The sequence below is a fragment of the Equus przewalskii genome, chromosome 6 (assembly GCF_037783145.1).
Source record: "Equus przewalskii isolate Varuska chromosome 6, EquPr2, whole genome shotgun sequence".
Classification (NCBI taxonomy): domain Eukaryota; kingdom Metazoa; phylum Chordata; class Mammalia; order Perissodactyla; family Equidae; genus Equus; species Equus przewalskii.
The window spans coordinates 79422459-79442122 of record NC_091836.1 but is presented as its reverse complement, the minus strand read 5'-3'; the positions used below and the strand labels follow the sequence as shown (position 1 = coordinate 79442122).

The 19664-nt window shown below is 35.7% G+C and overlaps 1 protein-coding gene across 8 annotated transcripts in view; it reads left to right on the top strand.

The window, feature by feature from the left end:
* Window positions 1-19664, top strand: part of SBF2 (SET binding factor 2) — a 473818-nt gene that overhangs the window by 203788 nt on the left and 250366 nt on the right. For all 8 annotated transcript variants that reach the window (XM_070626327.1, XM_070626330.1, XM_070626325.1 and 5 more), the window contains one exon: window positions 9690-9827. In XM_070626327.1, coding sequence (XP_070482428.1) covers window positions 9690-9827 — 138 coding nt within the window. The remainder of the gene's footprint in view (window positions 1-9689; window positions 9828-19664) is intronic.

Sequence of the window (19664 nt, the reverse complement as noted above, 5' to 3'; positions counted from 1 at the left end):
ATAAATGGTTGCAAGGAAAGGTTGCATGTTAAAGCAGTTAGTTTTCGCTTTTTCTTTTCTAATTTCTCTACCATGAATTTATATTAACATATAAATAATATCCATAAGGTGATTTATAAAGATAATTCAGCAGTGAAAAGACACAGTTCCTAGAGATACAGAGACTTGAATGCTATTCTTGCCTTTGTCACGTACTAATTATATGACCTTAATGTCTCATAGCCTTAGTTTCAACATTTGTAAGATGAGTCTTGTGGGATACAATTTTATATAAAGTGTTTCACAAATGTGAGGGATTATTGACATTTATCTTTTGTTTGCAGATGGGTGGCCTATTTGCAAATAATCTACCTTATACATTTGTGCAATGAAAGAAACAAGGAAGTAAACAAAGTTGGTATTTGTAATGCATTAGCGTGTGGAGTCTAGCAATGTCTGTCAGTTCTAACCTTGCAACCTTGAAGTATCATTTGTTTCCAGGTCATACCAAGGTCTTAAAGAAAACTGGAGCTGAACAAAGACAGATAACATCCTGGAAAGGAATCCCAATATTGACTGTTCCCAGATGTGTTGTAAAGTTTTTATGAGCCTGATTAACGTTAAATGATGAGGATCACGTGGAAGGGAGTAGTCAAAAACATAAGTTGTTGCATATACACTCATGTATTTGTGAAAACAGTTTCATTTGTCAGCTTATATGTATGTTCATTGATAATGTCACTCCAAATAGACCTGTTTGGATAATGTCACTCAGTGACTTAAAAAAGGAGTGCAAAATACAGGCCAGTCAGTTATGACAGTCAATTCTAAACAGTTTAGGTTTTGCACCTGTGATAGCATTTTTTTTTTCCTGTTTGCCAATGAAGACACTGGGGAGAGTAAAATCCTGATTTTATCCTGTTTGTTTAATGCTTATCGTTCTGCTTACTATCTTTTAGTGACTACTCTGTTTCCAGCTGTCTAAACATTCTTTCACATTCCTGTCAGAAATGACTCGAGCTCACGTTCAAGAATTGTAGTGTCCACTCCCTCATTGTTTATTACTTCCTCAGCACACTTTTAGTTAAGATTTGAAATTATTGAATCAGCTAGCATTATTATATTTCAAATCCCAAATCTTATGAGGAGTACTTCTCATTAAATAGTAGGATCATCTCCTGATACCCCAAATTCTATTATTAATCTTATGATACAGTGAATTTGAAAAGTAGACATTTAACTCGATGTTAAATTTCTTTTCATCCTTTGAGAAAACACTTTTCTAAAATCAATTGTGTGAGCTATTGTTTATTTCCTGAATATTTGTATATTAATATATTTCATTTGAGAATGTAGCATCAAAATTTTCTATGAAGTATGGCTTGATATTTTTAAATACCTGGTATGAAATAATTCCTTTATATAGGTGTAATTTTGTCTATGAAATAAGGGATCTCGTTTGTAATCAGTGTCTAGTTGACTCTCTTGACAGCCTCTTTGTGAAAAATTTAGCAAAAAATATCTGACCAAGCCTACCACGAATTACCGTTACTGTCTTAGTTGTGGTCACCTTAAACTTAGTTTTGAAGAAGTATTTACTGAAAAACGACCCTGGGTATTTCCCAAAGTTTTACAGTTACTACTGGTTTTTAATCAGAATTTAACAGAATTTCTGTTATAATGTAAACTTAGGGAAAAGGAACCATTTAAGTCACTAAGGAGATCTTACTACCTAAACTCTCATATTCTCCTCCTAGATGTTATGTGTTCATTATTTTCTATTAGAAGAAGGAATTTTCTTACAGCCTTTTTTTTAAAGGGACACATTTAAGTTTTTAAATTAAAGGTTTGTACAATAAAATATGTCTCAGTAAGCTGTAAATTTACAGATCTGGATGAAGGTCTTGGGAAATTCTAAGGGTGACTGTTACCCAAAGAACCTTCTACATTATTTCACCTTCAAGAGATCATTCAAATTAGTCACAATAATTCTATGGGCATTGGGTTACTGTGTAATATTTTTATTGTATTCTGTGTATGTGTCAAGCATTTGAGAAAAGTGGTCACATTAAGAGTTGCTTTGTCTAGTTTTAAGCAGCAAAATATCTGTTTACTCACTTAAGTAATATATCTATTTGCTTATAAAAGGAACTTTATTTATGAACTCTCCTCTGTGACGGGTACTTTGATTTGGGAGGTCAGTACATTTGATAAAATTGGAAATAATGTAGAGAAGTTTAGTTTAATCCTTACTGAAAACCTACAGTTTCGTTTAAATTTTGTGAAAATATGCAGTCATTTTGTGATATATAGCTTTTAGTACCATTTGCCAAGCCTAATGAGCAGCTAATGGTGATGAATGACAGACTTCTAAGAGAATGGGATTATTTGATGTTAATTCAAAGAACGGATTCATTTTGTATCAGAAGAGTTGTTTGTTGGACAAGTGGAACTGATGATTCTGGCTGTATCATTATATTATTTTATAACTCAAGATCAGACACCTCTTTTCTGATTGTGAAACTCATTTTAGAAAATGATGTACCTAATTCAGGAAAGAGGTTTGTTGAGAGAGACAAAGAAGATTTTGAAAGACACTTCTGGGTTTTGTTGTAACCTGATAAAACTCCCCAGTTCTATCAGATTGTACCTTTCTGCTACCCAAGTAGCTTAAACCAAGGCTACTTACATGCAAATACTCATTTCACTAGAATAGCAGGTCTCATACTTTTGGGTCTCACACTTTATTCTCTCACAAATTATTGAGAATTCCCCAAAGAGTTTTATTTATGTAGTTTTATCTATTCATTTATGTATTAGAAATTACAAGAAAATTTAAAACTATTTATTTGTTTAAAAATTACAATAAACTATTGCATATTAAATAGCATATTTTTATGAAAAGATAACTGTATTTTCCAAACCAAAAAGATAAGGAAAAGGGTGGTATTGTTTTATATTTTTATAGATATCATTGGATTGGATTAATAAAAGACACCTGGATTCTCATACTTACTCTACATTCAAGCTTTTGCAATATGTTGTTTTGGTTAAAGTATGTGAACAAAATCAGGTCTCACAAAAATGTAGCTGGAAAAAGGAGGAGTATTTTAATAACTTTCCCAGATAATTGTGGAAACTCTTATTAGAATGCAATACTAAAATTCAACAAATAGTAATTTCTTAAAGGTTAGTTGCAATGCGGAATCTGTAAACATATATGAATGAACTTTTCAGACTCTGTTTCATTAAAATCTGTTGGTCTACGTAGCACTTTGAAAGGATCTTTTTATCTATGCATGATTTTATAACATCATGCATTGTCATTTGGCAAATATGGAATCAATGAGTTATGCAGATCTTCCAAATTTTTTTTATTATTATTCTTGTGTGTGTGTGTTTGTGAAGAAGATTTGCCCTGAGCTAACATCCGTTGCCAATCCTTCTCTTTTTTTCTCTTTTTGCTTGAGGAAGATTAGCCCTGAGCTAACATGTGTGCCAGTCTTCCTCTATTTTGTATGTGGGATGCCCCCACAGCATGGCTGAGTGGAGTAGGTCTGCACCCAGGATCCGAACCTGTGAACCCCGGGCCACCGGAGCAGAGTATGCGGAACTTTAACCACTCAGCCACAGGGCCAGCTCCCAGATCTTCCAAATCTTGACACATCATCATATAATAGTTAAAATATTACATTAGTTAATTTACTGTCATATTCATCAGTAATGCAAAGCTGTCAGGCTCATGATGTTGCTTGAAAGCTCATTTTATCATTAGTAACAAATAGTCTCTAATCTTTGACTTGAAGTGACAGGCTCACTTCATTCATTTTGAAAGAATGTCTGCAAAATACATAAGTCTGTATAAGCATATTTGTCTGTCAGTTATTCTCACAAGTAAAAAATGGTGTCCTTGAAAGAAAAAGCAGCTAGTTCAGCTCACAACTTAAACAACTACACTTATAGTTTTTCTCTAGACAACTATCATACTTCCACATGCAGCAACAGTGCTTTATATGTACTTACTATGTGAAATATAGAATATTAAGTAGGTTATAGAATTAAAGGTCGAGTTATAAAGAAATTTAAATATTTGTTGCTTCATCAAGGATGTTCTTAACTGAATCTGGCTTTTTTTTTTTTAACTGCAAATGTGCAGCTATGAAGAATTCAGTGACTGCAAGTATAGTTTGCTGCTGCTGCACTGATTTCTGATAAGCCATAAGCAGTTTTACCCACATTACTTTTACCATCAATGTAAATGTCAATAAAGTGAAAGAAACAACTAATTCTTAGTATCATTATGAAAATAATTTTGACCACTGGGACTCCTATCATTCTGTGTACCACACTTTGAGGGCCACTATTCTAGAATAAAAAAGTCTGGCCACAAGAAAGCATAAGCCATAAAGTCATGGCACTTAGATAGATGGATTGTTGAGGGAGAAATATATAAGCAAAAAAAAAATGACAACTTTTCTGTGCCAGATTAGTAGAGTAGATAATAAGTTCCAGGGAAATATATAGGAGGAAAAGGTTATTATTATTATAATTTTTATTATAATAAAAATGGTTTGGGGACACAGGAAAGGAACTGCTTGATTCTTTGGTTTGGAGGAGGCTAGAAAAACTGGGGAGTTTCAGGGAAGGCTTCATAGCATAAATGATACTAAAGTAGTCAATAAATATTTGGTAAATGAGTTACTATTTCAAAACAAAAATGTAGGAGAGAAAAATGTTTTCTCTTGTTTTCTAATTAATGTGTCTGTAGGCTTTTCATGCTATTTCTTTATGTATTCTTCATGATGTCTGCTTAAGGAAACGAGTCTGGTAAAATTTTTTGTTTGATAGAGAAGCTGTGAATGTGATTAACATCTCTCTCCAAATGTAGGAAATCGTCCAGATCTTACTTTTTTGATGTTTCTTTAGACTGAGTCAGGGAGGCAAGAAGGCAATGAAAGGAGGGGCAGATTTTAGAAAAAACTGATACAGAAGGGGAAAGAAATGTTAAGCTGAGGTTGAATTCAAGGGAGTAATAATCAATAAGTAACATTTACTTCACTGAATTATATGCCAGGAGCTATTCTGAGCACTTTGCCTTTGTTAACTTATATAAGCTTCCCAAGAGTACTAGGAGGTAGGTACTAATATTCTACCTTTTATAGATGAGGAAACTGAGGCACTGAGAGGTTAAATAAATTGCTGAAGATGACACAATTATTAAGCAGAGGAACAGAAAGTAACCTGGCATAGAGAGCTGCTATATTGGTGAGCTCATTTCTATTCCGCCTCTTGAACAATACTGCTACTCAAGATCTCTTTTGTTCCTTCAGATTTTTAAAAATATACTTTACTTTTTAGAGAAGTTTAGATTCACAGCAAAATTGAGCAGAAAGTACAAAGAGTTCCCATATTCTCCCTGCTCCCAAAACACATAGCCTCCCACACCATCAGTAGCTCCCACCACAGTGGTACCTTTGTTACAATCAACGAACTAACATTCATTGACACTTCATTGTCATCCAAAGTCCATGATTTACATTAGGATTCTTGTTGGTATTGTACATTCTGTAGGTTTTGACAAATGTATGGTAACATGTATCCATCGTTATAGTATCATACAGAATAGTTTCATTGCCCTAAAAATCCTTTGTGTTTTGCCTGTTCGTGTCTCCACCATGCCCCAACCCTGGGCAACCATTAATTATTTTGCTCTCTCCATAGTTTTGCATTTTCCAGAATGTCGTATACTTGGAATCATACCATATGTAGCCCTTGTGAATTGGCTTCTTTCACTTAGTAATATATATTTAAGGTTCTTCCATGCCTTTTCATGGTTTGATAGTTCATTTCTTTTTAGTGCTGAATGATATTCCATTGTCTTGGATGTGCCGCAGTTTATTTATCCATTCACCTACTGAATGACATCTTAGTTGCTTCGAAGTTTTGGCAATTATGAATATAGCTGCTATAAACATCCCTTGCAGGTTTTTGTGTGAATGTATGTTTTCAGCTCCTTTGGGTAAATACTAAGCAGCACAATTGCTGGATCATATGCTAAGAGTATGTTTAGTTTTGTAAGAAAATGCCACACTCTATTCCAAAGTGGCTGTACCATTTTGCATTCCCGCCAGCAAAGAATGAGAATTCCTGTGGCTCTACATCCTTTCTGTACTTGGCGTTGTCAGTGTTTTGGATTTTGGCCATTCTAATAGGTGTGTAGTGGTATCTTGTTTTAATTTGTAGTTCCCTGATGACATGATGTTGAACATCTATTCATATGCTTATTTGCCTTCTGTATATCTTCTTTGGTAAGGTGTCTGTTCAGACCTTTGCCTATTTTTCATTTAAGTTGTTCATTTTCTTCCCTTCCCTTCCCTTCCCTTCCCTCCCCTTCCCTCCCCTTCCCTCCCCTCCCCTCCCCTCCCTCCCCTCCCCTTCCCTTCCCTTTCCTTTCCTTTTCAATGAGGCAGATTCTCCTTGAGCCAACATCCATTGCCAATCTTCCTCTTTTTTTTTTTTTGCTTGGAGATTAGCCCTGAGCTAACATTTGTGCCAGACTTCCTCTATTTTGTATGTGGGGTGCCTCCACAGCATGGCTGATGAGTGGAACAGGTCCGTGCCCAGGATCCAAACCCGTGAACCTAGGCTGCCAAAGTGGAACACACGGAACTTTAACCACTTGGCTGTGAGATGGGCCCTGGGTTGTTCATTTTCTTATTTTTGAGTTTTAAGAATTCTTTGTATATTTTGGATGACATTACTTTATCAGATATGTCTTTTGCAAATATTTTCTCTATCCCTGGCTTGTCTTTTCATTTTCTTGACCCTGTCTTTCACAGAGCAGAAGTTTTTAATTTTAATAAACTGTAGCCTGTCAGTTACTTCGTTCATACTTCATTGTTTTGATATTGCATCTAAAAAGTCATTGCGAAACCAGAGGTCATCTGGATTTTCTCCTGTTATTTTCTAAGAGTTTTATAGTTTTCCGTTTTACATTTAGGTGTATGATCTACTTTGAGCTAATTTTTGTGAGGAGTGTAAGGTCTTTGTCTAGAATCATTTTCTTGTATGTGAATATCTAGTCGTTCCAGCACTTTTTGTTGAAAAAACTATCTTTTCTCCATTGCGTTGCCTTTACTCCTTTGTCAAAGTTTGGTAGACTATATTTGTATGGTTTATTTCTGGGTTCTTTGTTCTGTTTGATTGATTTATTTGTTTCTTCTTTCACCAATACCACACTGTCTTGATTACTGTAGCTTTATAGTAAGTCTTGAAGTTGAACAGTGTTACTCCACTGAATTCATTCTTCTTCAATATTGTGTTGGCTATTCTGGGTCTTTTGCCTCTCAGTATAAACTTTAAAATCATTTTGTTAATATCCACAAAATAACTTTCTGGGATTTTGATTAGGATTGCATTGAGTTTATAGATCAAGTTGGGAAGAACTGACATTTGACAATATTGAGTCTTCCTATTCGTGAACATGAAATATATCACTATTTACGCTTTGATTTCTTTTGTCAGTTTTCTAGTTTTCCTCATGTAGATCTTGTACATATTTTGTTAGATTTATACCTAAGTATTTCATTTTTGAGGGTACTAGTATAAATGGTATTGTATTTTTAATTTCAAGTAACCCTTGTTCTTGTTGGTACATGGGAAAGCAATTGACTTCTGTATATAAGCCTTGTATCCTGGAACCTTGCTATAATTGCTTATTACTTCCAGAAAGTTTCAGAAGTTTTTGTGTTGATTTTTTCAGATTTTCTACATAGGTAGTGATGTCATCCGTGAACAAAGTTATATTTCTCCCTTTCCCATGTGTGTACCTTTTATTTCCCTTTTTTGTCTGATTGCATTCGCTAGGACTTCTAGTACAATTTTGAAAAGATGTGATGAGGGGAGACATCCATGCCTTGTTCATAATCTTAGTGAGAAAGCTTCTAGTTTCTTACTCTTAAGTATGATGTTAGCTGTGAGTGTTGTAAATGTTCCCTGTCAGGTTAAGGAACTTCCCCTCTCTTCTTAGTTTGCTGAGAGTTTTTATTACGAATGGGTGTTGGATTTTCTCAAATACTTTTTATGCACCCATAGATATGATTCTGTTTTTTTTTTTTTTCTTATTTAGTTTCTTGATGTGATTAATTCATTTTCAAATGTTGAACTAGCCTTGCATACCTGAAATAAATTCTACTTGGTCATGGTCTCTAATTCTTTTCATTCATTCTTGGATTCACTTTGTAAATATTTTGTTGAGGATTTTTGCATCTATGTTCATAGGGTCTGTATTTTTCTTGTAATTTCTTTTTCTGGTTTTGGTATTAGGGTAATCTGGCTGCATAGAATGAATCAGGAAATATTTCCTTTGCTTCTGTCTTCTGGAAAAGATTGTAGAGAATGGTATAATTTCTTCCTTAAATGTTTAGTAGAATTCACCAGTGAACCCATTTGGGCCTGGTGCTTTCTGTTTTGGAAGATTATTAATTATTGATTCATCAATTTCCTTTAATGCATATAAGCCTATTCAGATTGTCTGTTTCTTCTTGTATGAGTTTTATCAGATTTTGTCTTTTCAAGGAATTGGTTCCTTTCATCTAGGTTATCAAATTTATGTGTGTAGAGTTGTTCATAGTATTCTTTTATTATCTTTTTGTGTCCATGGGATCTGTAGTGATATTCTCTCTTTTATTTCTACTATTAGTAATTTGTTATCTTTTCTCTTTTTTCTTAGCCTGGCTAGAGGCTTGTTGATTTTAATGATCTTTTTGAAGAACCAGCTACAGGTTTTGTTGATTTTTCTCTGTTGATTTTCTGTTTTCAATTTCATTGATTTTTGCTGTGATTTTGTTATTTCTTTTCTTCTATTTACTTTGGATTTAGTTTACTCTTCTTTTTCTAGTTGCTAAGATAGAAGCTTAAATTATTGATTTTAGATCTTTTTTCTTTTCTAATACATGCGTTCAAGGCTATAAATTTCCCTCTGCTTTTTGCTGAATCCCACAAATGTTTGATAAGTTGTATTTTCATTTTCATTTAGTTCAAAATACTGTAAAATTTTTTTGAGATTTCATTTCTTTTGAGATTTCTATTTTTTTGAGATAACATGTAAACCTATGTGTTATTTAGAAGTGTGTTGTTTAACTCCAGGTATTTTGGGGATTTTCCAGCTATCTTTCTGTTGTTTATTTCAGTGTAATTCTGTTGTGGTCTGAGAGCATACAGTGTATGGTTTCTATTCTTTTAAATATGTTAAAGTGTATTGTATAGCCCAGAATGTGGTCTATCTTGATGAACAAGGTATCTTTTTCCTTGTACTCCATTGAAGACTCTTGGATTAATGAAGGAATTTTAAAATAATTCTGTTTTCCATCAGTGATAGATCCTTAGCACTTTATCTTCAACTTATTTCATGATTTGTTCTAATGGGGGAAAGCTTTCTGTTTGGTGCTATCATCCTACATATACCAACCTAGGTCTCAGAATGAGTGACACCTGTAAAAAATCTAGGCTGTCCTCATAAAATGTACATGCACATTAGTGAAAGTGTTCTACGTTATGAATCTGTACTTTTTTTTATTGGCAAAGGTAGCATATCACATCAGCTGGAAACTTTTAAAATGGGGGAACATTTAACATTTCTCAGAAACTTACAAATAGTAAATTTTCATTATACTTTTAAAATGTGATTATTTTTTTCCTATCCCATTTAGTTTTGTCAGCCCAGCGGGTGGCAGCTGTCCAGAGAGAGGAAGCAACCAACGTTTTTTGTGGTGGTCCTGACAGATATTGACTCAGACCGACACTACTGCTCATGCCTAACCTTCTATGAGGCAGAGATCAATCTTCAGGTACGACTTTTTTAGCCAAGTACAGTCAAAAGGACAACATTTAGGAATCTTTTTTTATGCCATATTTGTTTTTGTTACAACTGCAAGTTTGACTTCTATGGGCTGCTTTAAAAAGACTGAGGTACTGTACTGTTAGAGAAGAGAGCAAGAAGGTAAAGTTACTGTTCAAGTTTAATTGCTCTCTTTTAAAATACTGATCATAATCTGAATATTTCTAAGAATAGCATATCTGTGAATTGGTATATTAAGAAGATTTGTATCCTCTCATAGTGAACCTATGATTTTCCCTGTCAGTCCTTCTCCTGAGGGATCTTTCACAGGACGTAGAGCATTTAATCAAAATGTTTGTAAATCACTTATCACAAGTCATGATATTAATCTTTAAGCACCCAAGTAAATGTCAACTCATTATTAGTAGTGGTGTAGTATCAACATGATGGAACCGAAATTCATAGGCTAGAACCATAGAAATTAAAAATACTGGGTCTTTAAGAGAATTAATTGGGGTTGTTAGTTTCAGACAACTGGATGTACTTTCCTAGTTTATATGGAAAAGGATTTATCACAATGTATTGGGTAGTTTATGTAATTTCATGGGTGAGGGGTGAGCAGGGAACCAATTCTGGGTAATAGGAACTACCTAGCTTAGGGCTGTTCTAGTAGAAACCAGACTTTTGCTACCTTTGACTACGTGGCACTGATGAGACTGGGTACCAGACACTAACAACCTTCACAATTGTTACCCTGAAAAATTCAGTCTCCTATGTTCAGCCACTGTCTCGCACTGGTGACTTCTGCTTTGTCTCATGTGGGTGGTTTCCTTCTGGAAGTCAGATTGCATGCAGATTCCACCCCCCTGCAAAGGAATTAGAAAAACAACTTTTTTGTTATTGTTATTTGTTTGTTTTGCTTTCAAGGCTCTGTGGTGTAAGAAGGAAACTATGAGAGAGTTGGGAGGATTTTGAGTGACCCAGTCTGCATTATCTGCTGTACTTTCTGCTGGATGCAGACGAATGTATTTCACCACTGGGGAAAAGGATTGCTTTCTGAAATGGCCTGACAAAGGAGCATTTGTTGTTTTGGTTAGTTTAATATAACTCCAAGATCTGAATTTTCTAGATGCAGAAGTTTGATTTTTCTGTATAAGAGGAGGCAAATCACCTTTCATGGTACAGACTCACATTATCCAAGCTCATTAGTGATGTATTAAAAGCAGCATGCTAGTCTATTAATTTCCAGGGTTAGAAAGAACAAAATATTCATTATCAGCACATTCCTTGTCAGATCTTTGTGAGAAGCCATATAAAAATCAGAAGCATTTTGATTGTGGAATCAAACTAAAGAATATTTTATGTCAAATATTTAATAGCTGCCAGATTAACATAGACCATTGTTGCTGTTTGAAATTAGAGATTATGTTGTCAATGGGGACAGAAAAGTTAAAAGTCTATGACTGTAGTCATCTCTGTCCTGGATAGTGTTTGGGTGGATGTTGCCAACAAATAGCTGATCAAATTCCCATTGGATCAATTCAGTCTAAATAAGAAAGAGTGCTCTCCAGCCAAGAACATCTCTATCTCTTTTAGGTGACCTTTCATTTCTATATTGATCTTTAATATTTAAGTATTGAGAATGCAATATTTTCTTTTATTTCCATGTTCTTGAGGGTACCTCTTAACAATTCCAAAGAATTGTCTACTGAAACTAATTGTGATTATTTAGGTTCCCCTTTCTCTCTCCTTAATTACCAACTCCTCTTGCCCCAAATAAACCAACAGAAAAGTAATACATTAAGGTGGGGTCTAGTCCAAGATGGTCACATAGGAAGCTCCTCAATTCACTTCCTCTCATGGACATACCAAATCTACAGCTACACACAGAATGGTTCCCTCTGAAAGAAATCCAAAAACTAGCTGAGCAACTCCTACACATCAGGCAAATGAGAAAGCACTCACAGTGAAATGAGTAGGAAAGGCTGAGACACACTCTCGCCATAAACCCCACATCCAGGACAGTGACATGCATTTGGGAAGGAAGTTATAACTCCCAGCTTCTCCCTGAGGCGTGAAGGTGTTACCACCCAAGTGGGCTTGTCTGCCTGCCGCAAGACATGCCAATAGTCAGGAGGCAGGTGGTAGGAGACAAAGGACTTTATTACAGCTTGCTAGCAAGAGGGAAGATGGCCAACTCACGTCCGAAAGAATCATCTCACAGAACAAAGACTACAGGCCAATTACGTATGGGGCCAGTATCCAGGTGGGAGTGGTGGCTGGTCTCTGGGTGGGGCAGACATCTGGTCCCAGTTCCTGATAGTCCTTTGTTTTTACTGGATATGCATCAGAGAATGGAGCAGCTGCCCTATACGCTGATCTTTCAGTTGTCCTTGATGATGACTATCAGCATAGGCTCTCTGCCGGAGGGGGGGGGGGGGCGTCATCACATTCCTAAGGAACTCAAAAGAACACAAGTTATCACCTTAAAGCAGCTGAGAGGGGCCACAAAATCTATAGAGCATGTCTGGGCTAGTTAGTCAGAGGTCATTTAAAGTTACAATATAGTTTCTTTTCTACAATATGGCTTCTCTTATGTCAACCTTGTGTTGAGCCGGTATCAAAGGGTTTGGACCCAACATCTAGCCCCCAGCTTTTAAGACTTCCACCTGAGGGTTGGGCCCCCAAGACACCTATCTCTGAAAGCCAGTAGGGCTTATGTCCACAAGACCCACCAGACTATAGCAAACAAAGAAAGAGTTCTTAAAGGATTCGATGAGGCTATCCCCCCAGGGCTCAACATGGAGGGAGCAGAGAGAAACATCCTTTTCCCATTCTTTCCCTGAAAAAGCCCTATTTGCATACTTTAAAAGCTGCTTCCTGGGTCAGGTTTCCAGTGTAGCTCGCATCTAGGGCCTGATTCTGGTCTTTCCCAGAGAATAAGGAGGCCAGCAGGTGCTGTCTCCACATTTTCTCTCTGGCCCACTCCAGTTCCCTGCTTTCTCATTGGAAGGAGCTGTGCACTCTGGCACCCCAGGTTTTGCAGCTGCCACCCAAGGAATGCACCCCTTTAATCCCTTGGCTCTGGTGGACAGCAGGGCTTGAGCTCCAGACCAACAGGACTATAGCAAACAAAATTCTTCACTGGCTATCCCCTCCAGGGCTCAGTGCAAAGAGAGCATACAGAAACACCCATCTCCAAGTCTTTCACTGAAAAAGGGATATTTGCATATATTAAAAGCTGCTGTCTGAGACTTCAGTTATCATGAATCTAGGTGCTGACTGAGATCCTCCCCTTTTAGACACTGACATGTCTTGGCACACCTTCAGCTGCCAGGAGTACTAAGAGTAAACCATGCTGCTTGTACAATCACAGAACTTTGAGAGCACAAAGGTTGAGAGCTTGCCCAACCAAGAGCTAGGGCACGCTTAAACGATAAGTTTCATCTTCTACAAGAGGCCACTCCTTCAAGACTAGGAGAGGTGGCTGTTTTATCTAATGCACAGAAACCAACACGGAGAGTCAAGGAAAATGAAGAAATAGAAGAATATGTTCCAAGTGAAAGAACAAGGTAAAACCTCAGGAAAAAAGACCTTAATGACCTAGAGATAAGTGATTTACCTGATAAAGAGTTCCGAATAATGGTTATAAAGATGCTCACCAAGCTCAAGAGAAGAATGAATGAACAAAGTGAGAATTTCAACAAAGAAATAGAAAATATCAGAAGGTACCGATAGAAGTCACAGAGCTGAAAAATACAATAACTGAATTGGAAAATACAATAGAGGGATTCAATAATAGACTAGATGAAGCTGAAGAAGGGATTAGTGAACTTGAGGACAGGGCAGTGGAAATCACCCAATCAAAACAGTAATAAGAAAAAAGAATGAAAATGAATAAAGATAGTTTATAGTTATATAATAAATATAATATATAATATAATAATATAAATGAATGAAGATAGTTTATAGGACTTATGGTACAATATCAGGCAGACTAGCATTCACATTACAGGGGTCCCAGAAGGAGAAGAGAGGGAGAAAGGGACAGAAAACTTTGATGAAATAATGGCTGAAAACTTCCCTAATCTGGAGAAGAAAACAGACATCTAGATCCAGGAAACCCAGGGAGATCCAAACAAGATGAACCCTAAGAGACCCACACCACAGCACATAATTAAAGTGTCAAAAGTTAAAGACAAGGAGAGAATCTTAAAAGCAGCAAGAGAAAAACAACTTGTTCTTAAAGGGTAACCCCTGTGAGACTATGAGCAGATTCTTTAGCAGAAACCTTGCAGGCCAGAAGGGAGTGGTGATGTATTCAAAGTTTTGAAAGAAAAAATTGCCAACCAAGAATACTCCACATGGAATTGTCCTTCAGAATTGAAAGAGAGGATCTGGCCGTTGGCTTAGTGGTTAGGTTCACCCACTCTGCTTCAACAGCCTGGGGTTTGCAAGTTCAGATCCCAGGTGCAGACCTAGCACCACACATCAAGCCACTCTGTGGCGGCATCTCACATAAAATAGATGAAGATTGGCACAGATGTTAGCTCAGCAACAGTCTTCCTCAAGCAAAAAGAAGACAATTGGCAACAGATGTTAGCTCAGGGCCAGTCTTCCTCACAGAACAAACAAACAAAAAAACCAGAATTGAAGGAGAGAGAGTTTTTCAGATGAGCAAAAGCTAAAGGAATTTATCACCAGTAGACCAGCCTTATGAGAAATGTTAAGCGGACTTTTTAAAGCTGAAATGAAGGGGTGCTAACTAATAACAGGAAAATGTAAAGTATAAATTTCACTTGTAAAGGTAAATATATAGTAAATTTCAGAGTAATCTAATGTTGAAAAGCTGGTGGTTTAATCATGTATAAAGCTAATATGAAGATTAAAAGAGAAAAGTAGTAAAATTACTATAACTACAGTAATTTGTTAATGGATACACAACATAAAAAGGTGTAAATTGTGACATCGAAAACATAAAATGGAGAGTGTAAAAATGTAGAGCTTTATAATATATTCAAAGTTAACTTGCTATAAACTTAAAATAGACTGTTGTAAGTTGTTTTATGTAAACCTCATGGTAACCACAAAGCAAAAACCTCTAGTAGATATACAGGAGGCAAAGAAAAAGGAATCTAAGCATACCACTACAGAAAATCATCAAATCACAAAAAAAGAGAGTAAGAGAGGAAAGAAGGATCAAAGGAATTACAAAACAGCCAGAAAATAATTTAAAAAATGGCAACAGTTAAGTACAGACTGATCAATAATTACTTTAAATGTAAATGGACTGTGAATTCTACAATCCAAAGACATAGTATGGCTAAATAGATAAGGAAATAAAATCCAACTATATGCTACTTACCGCTCACTTCAGTCTTAAGGATGCATACAGAATGAAAGTGAAGGGACTGAAGAAGATATTCCATGCAAATGGAAACCGAAGGAAAGGTAGAGTAGCTGTACTTATCAGACAAAAATAGACTTCAAGCCAGGGCTGGCCCCGTGGCCGAGTGGTTAAGTTCGCACGCTCTGCTGCAGGCGGCCCAGTGTTTCATCAGTTCGAATCCTGGGCGCGGACATGGCGGGGCTCATCGAACCACGCTGAGGCGGCATCCCACATGCCACAACTAGAAGGACCCACAACTAAGAATATACAGCTATGTACCAGGGGGCTTTGGGTAGAAAAAGGAAAACAATAAAATCTCCAAAAAAAAAAAAAAAAGACTTCAAGCCAAAAACTGTAATAAGGGATGAAAAAGGTCATTATCTAATCATAAAGCAGTCATCTCATCAAGAGGATTTAACAATTTTAAATATTTGTACACCCAACATCAGAGCACCTAAATACATAAAGCAAATATTAACAGATCTTCAGATCTGTTTTTTCCTGAAGGCAGCAATACAGTAATAGCATAGGATTTCAGTACCACACATTCAGCAATGGATAGATCATCCAGACAGAAAATCAATAGGAAAATAGAGCTTAAATGACATGTTAGACCAGATGGACATAACAGAAATGTACAGAACCTTCCGTCCACCAGCAGCAGAATACACATTCTTCAAAAGTGTACATGGAACATTCTCTAGGATAGATCATATGTTGGGGCACAAAACAAGTCTTAATAATTTAAGAAAACTGAAATCATACCAAGCTTCTTTTCCAACCACGAAAGTATGAAACTAGAAATCAATTACAAGAAGAAAACTGGAAAATTCACAAATATGTGAAGATTAAACAACATGTTACTGAACAACCAATGGGTCAAAGAATAAACCAAAAGAGAAATTAAAAAAATCTGAGACAGATGAAAACGGAAATTCAACATACCAAATTTATGGGATGAAGCAGAAGTAGAAATAAGGGGGAAGTTTGTAGTGATAAACACCTGCATAAAGAAAAATGGCAGCTTCCCAGGAAACAACTTAAGTGTATACCTTAAGGAACTAGAAAAAGAGCAAACTAAGCCTGAAGTTAGTTGAAGGAAAGAAATAAATATCTGAGTGGAAATAAGTAAAATAGAGAGTAAAATGACAATAGAAAAGATCAGTGAAACTAAGAGCTATCTTTTTGAAAAGACAAACAAAATTGACAAACTTTTAGCTAGACTCGTCAAGAAAAAAGAAAAAGGACTCAAAATTAGAAATGAAATAGGAGACATTAGAACTGATACCACACACATACAAAGGATCATAAGAGACTACTATGAAGGATTACATGCCAACAAATTGGACATCCTAGAAGAAATAGATGTTTCTAGAAACATATAACCTACCAAGACTAAATCATGAAGAAATATAAAATATGAATAGACCAATTCTTAGTGAAGATATTGAATCAGGAATCAAAAACCTCCCACTAAAGAGAAGTCTAGGACCAAATGGCCTTACTGGTCAATTTACATACATTTAAAGAAGAATTAATACCAATCCTTCTCAAACTCTTCCAAAAATAGAAGAGGAAGGGAACACTTCCAAACTCATATTACAAGGCCAGCGTTACCCTGATACAAGAATCAGACAAGGACACCATGAAAAAGAAAACACAGGCCAATATCCCTGATGAACATCGGTGCAAAAATCCTCAACAAAATATTAGCAAACTGAATTCAACAATACATTAAAAGGATCATACACCATGACCAAATGGGGTTTATTCCTAGTATGGAAGGATAGCTTGACATGCAAATCAATGATGTGACATATCACTGTAACAAAATTAAGGATAAAAATCGTATGATCTTAATAAATGCAGAAAAAGCTTTTGACAAAATTCAGTATCCATTGATAATAAAACTCTCAACAAACTGGGTATAGAGGGAACATACTTCAAAATAATAAAGGCCATATATGAAAAGTCCACAGCTAACATCATAGTCAATGGTGAAAAGCTAAAAGCTTTTCCCATAAGATCCAATAGAAGTCACTTCTTAGTCTTGCCACTTTTTTTTCTTTAAAGATTGGCCCTGAGCTAACATCTGTTGCCAATCTTCTTCTTTTTTTTTCTTCTCCTCAAAGCCCCCTAATACATAGTTGTACCTTCTAGTTGTAGGTCCTTCTAGTTCTGATATGTGGGACGCCACTTCAGCTTGGCTTGATGAGTGATGCTAGGTCTGTGCCGAGGATCCAAACTGGTGAAACTCTGGGCCACTGAAGCAGTATGTGAACTTAACCACTCAGCCACAGGGCTGGCCCTACTCTTGCCACTTTTATTCACCATAGTACTGGAAGTCCTAGCCAGATAAATTGGGCGAGAAAAGCAAGTATAAGACATCAAAACCAGAAAGGAAGAAGTAAAACTGTCTCTATTTGCAGATGATATGATAGTATATATAAAAACTCTAAAGACTACCAAAAAATGTTAGAACTGATAAATTCTGTAATCTTGCAGGATACAAAATTGACACACAAAAGTTAGTTGCATTTCTATATACTAACAACGAACTATCAAAAATAAAAACTAAGAAAACAGTCCCATTTATAATTGCATGAAAAAGAATAAGTTACCTAGGAATAGCTTTACCAAGGAGGGAAAAGATTTATGCCCTGAAAACTGTAAGACATTAATGATAGAACTTGAAGAAGATACAAATAAATGGAAGGATATTTCATGCTCATGGACTAGAAACAATAATGTTAAGATATCCATACTAAAAAGTCTACAGATTAAATGCAATCCCTATCAAAATTCCAATGGCATTTTTCACCCAAAGAGAAACAATTCTAAAATTCATATGAAACCACAGAAGATCCCAAATAGCCAAAGTAATCTTGAGAAAGAAGAATAAAGTTGGAAGCATCACAGTTCCTCATTTCAAAGTATATTACAAAACTAAAGTAATCAAAACAGTATGCTGTTGGCATAAAAACAGACACATATATCAAGGGAACAGAATACAGAGTCCAGAAATAAACTCATGCATTTATAGTCAATTAATTTGCAACAGTGGAGCCAAGAATATACAATGGTGAAAGGATAATCCATTCAGTAAATGGTGTTGGGAAAACTGGATAGCCACATGCAAAAGAACAAAACCTTATGTTACACCATATACGGAAATAAATTCAAAATGGATTAAAGACTTGAATGTAAGACCTAAAACCAAATTAACTCCTAAAAGAAAACTTATGGAGTAAGCTCCTTGATGAAGGTCTTGGCAGTGCTTTTTAGATTTGACACCAAGAGCAAAACTAAACAAGTAGGACTACATGAAAGTAAAATGCTTCCGCACAGCAAAGGAAACCAACAAAATCAAAAGGCAACCTACAGAATAGGAGACAATATTTGTAATCATATATCTGATAAGGGGTTAATATCAAAATATATAAATAACTCATACAACTCAATAGCAAAAAAACAGACAATCCAATTGAAAAATGGGCAAAGGACTTAAATAGACATTTTTCCAAAGAAAACATATAAATGGCCAACATGTACATGAAAAGGTGCTCAACATCACTAATAAGCAGGGAAATGCAAATCAAAACCAAACTATTACCTCACATCTGTAAGAATGGCTATTATAAAAAAGACAAGAGGTAACTATTCGCAAGACTCTGGAGAAAAGGGAACTGTTATGCACCATTGGTGGGAATGTGAGTTGGTTCAATGACTATGGAAAACAGTATGAAAGTTCCTCAAAAAATTAAATATAGAACTACCATATGATCCAGCAGTCCCACTTCTGGGTGTACATCCAAAGGAAATGAAAACAGTATCAAAGAGATATCTGCGCTCCCATGTTCATTGCAGTATTATTCTCAATAGCCAAGATACGGAAACAACCTAAGTGTCCATCAATGGTTGAATGGATAAAGATGTGATACATATATTGATATATATATCATGTGATACATATATATCATGGAATATTATTCAGCAATGAGAAAGAAGGAAGTACTGACATTTACAACAACATAGATCAACCTTGAGGGCATTATGCTCAGTGAAATATGCCAGAAAGAGAGAGAGAAATATGGCATGGTATCATTCATATGTGGAATCTTAAAAAAAAAAAAATCAAACTCACAGAAATAGAGAGAGGTGGTTGCCAGGGCCTAAGGGTTTGGGGAAATAGGGAGAGGTTGGTAAAGGGTACAAATTTTCAGCTAGAAGATGAATAAAGGTCTGAAGATCTACAGTAAAACATGGTGACTATAGTTGATAACACTGTATTCCATAATTAAATGTGCTAAAGAGTAAATTTTCATCAAAAAAAAGAGATAAGTATGTGAGGTGATATGTTAATTAACTAGTTGATGGAATCCTTTCACAATGTATCCATACATCCAATCACCACTCTAAATATCTTACAGTTTTGTCAATTATACCTCAATAAAGCTG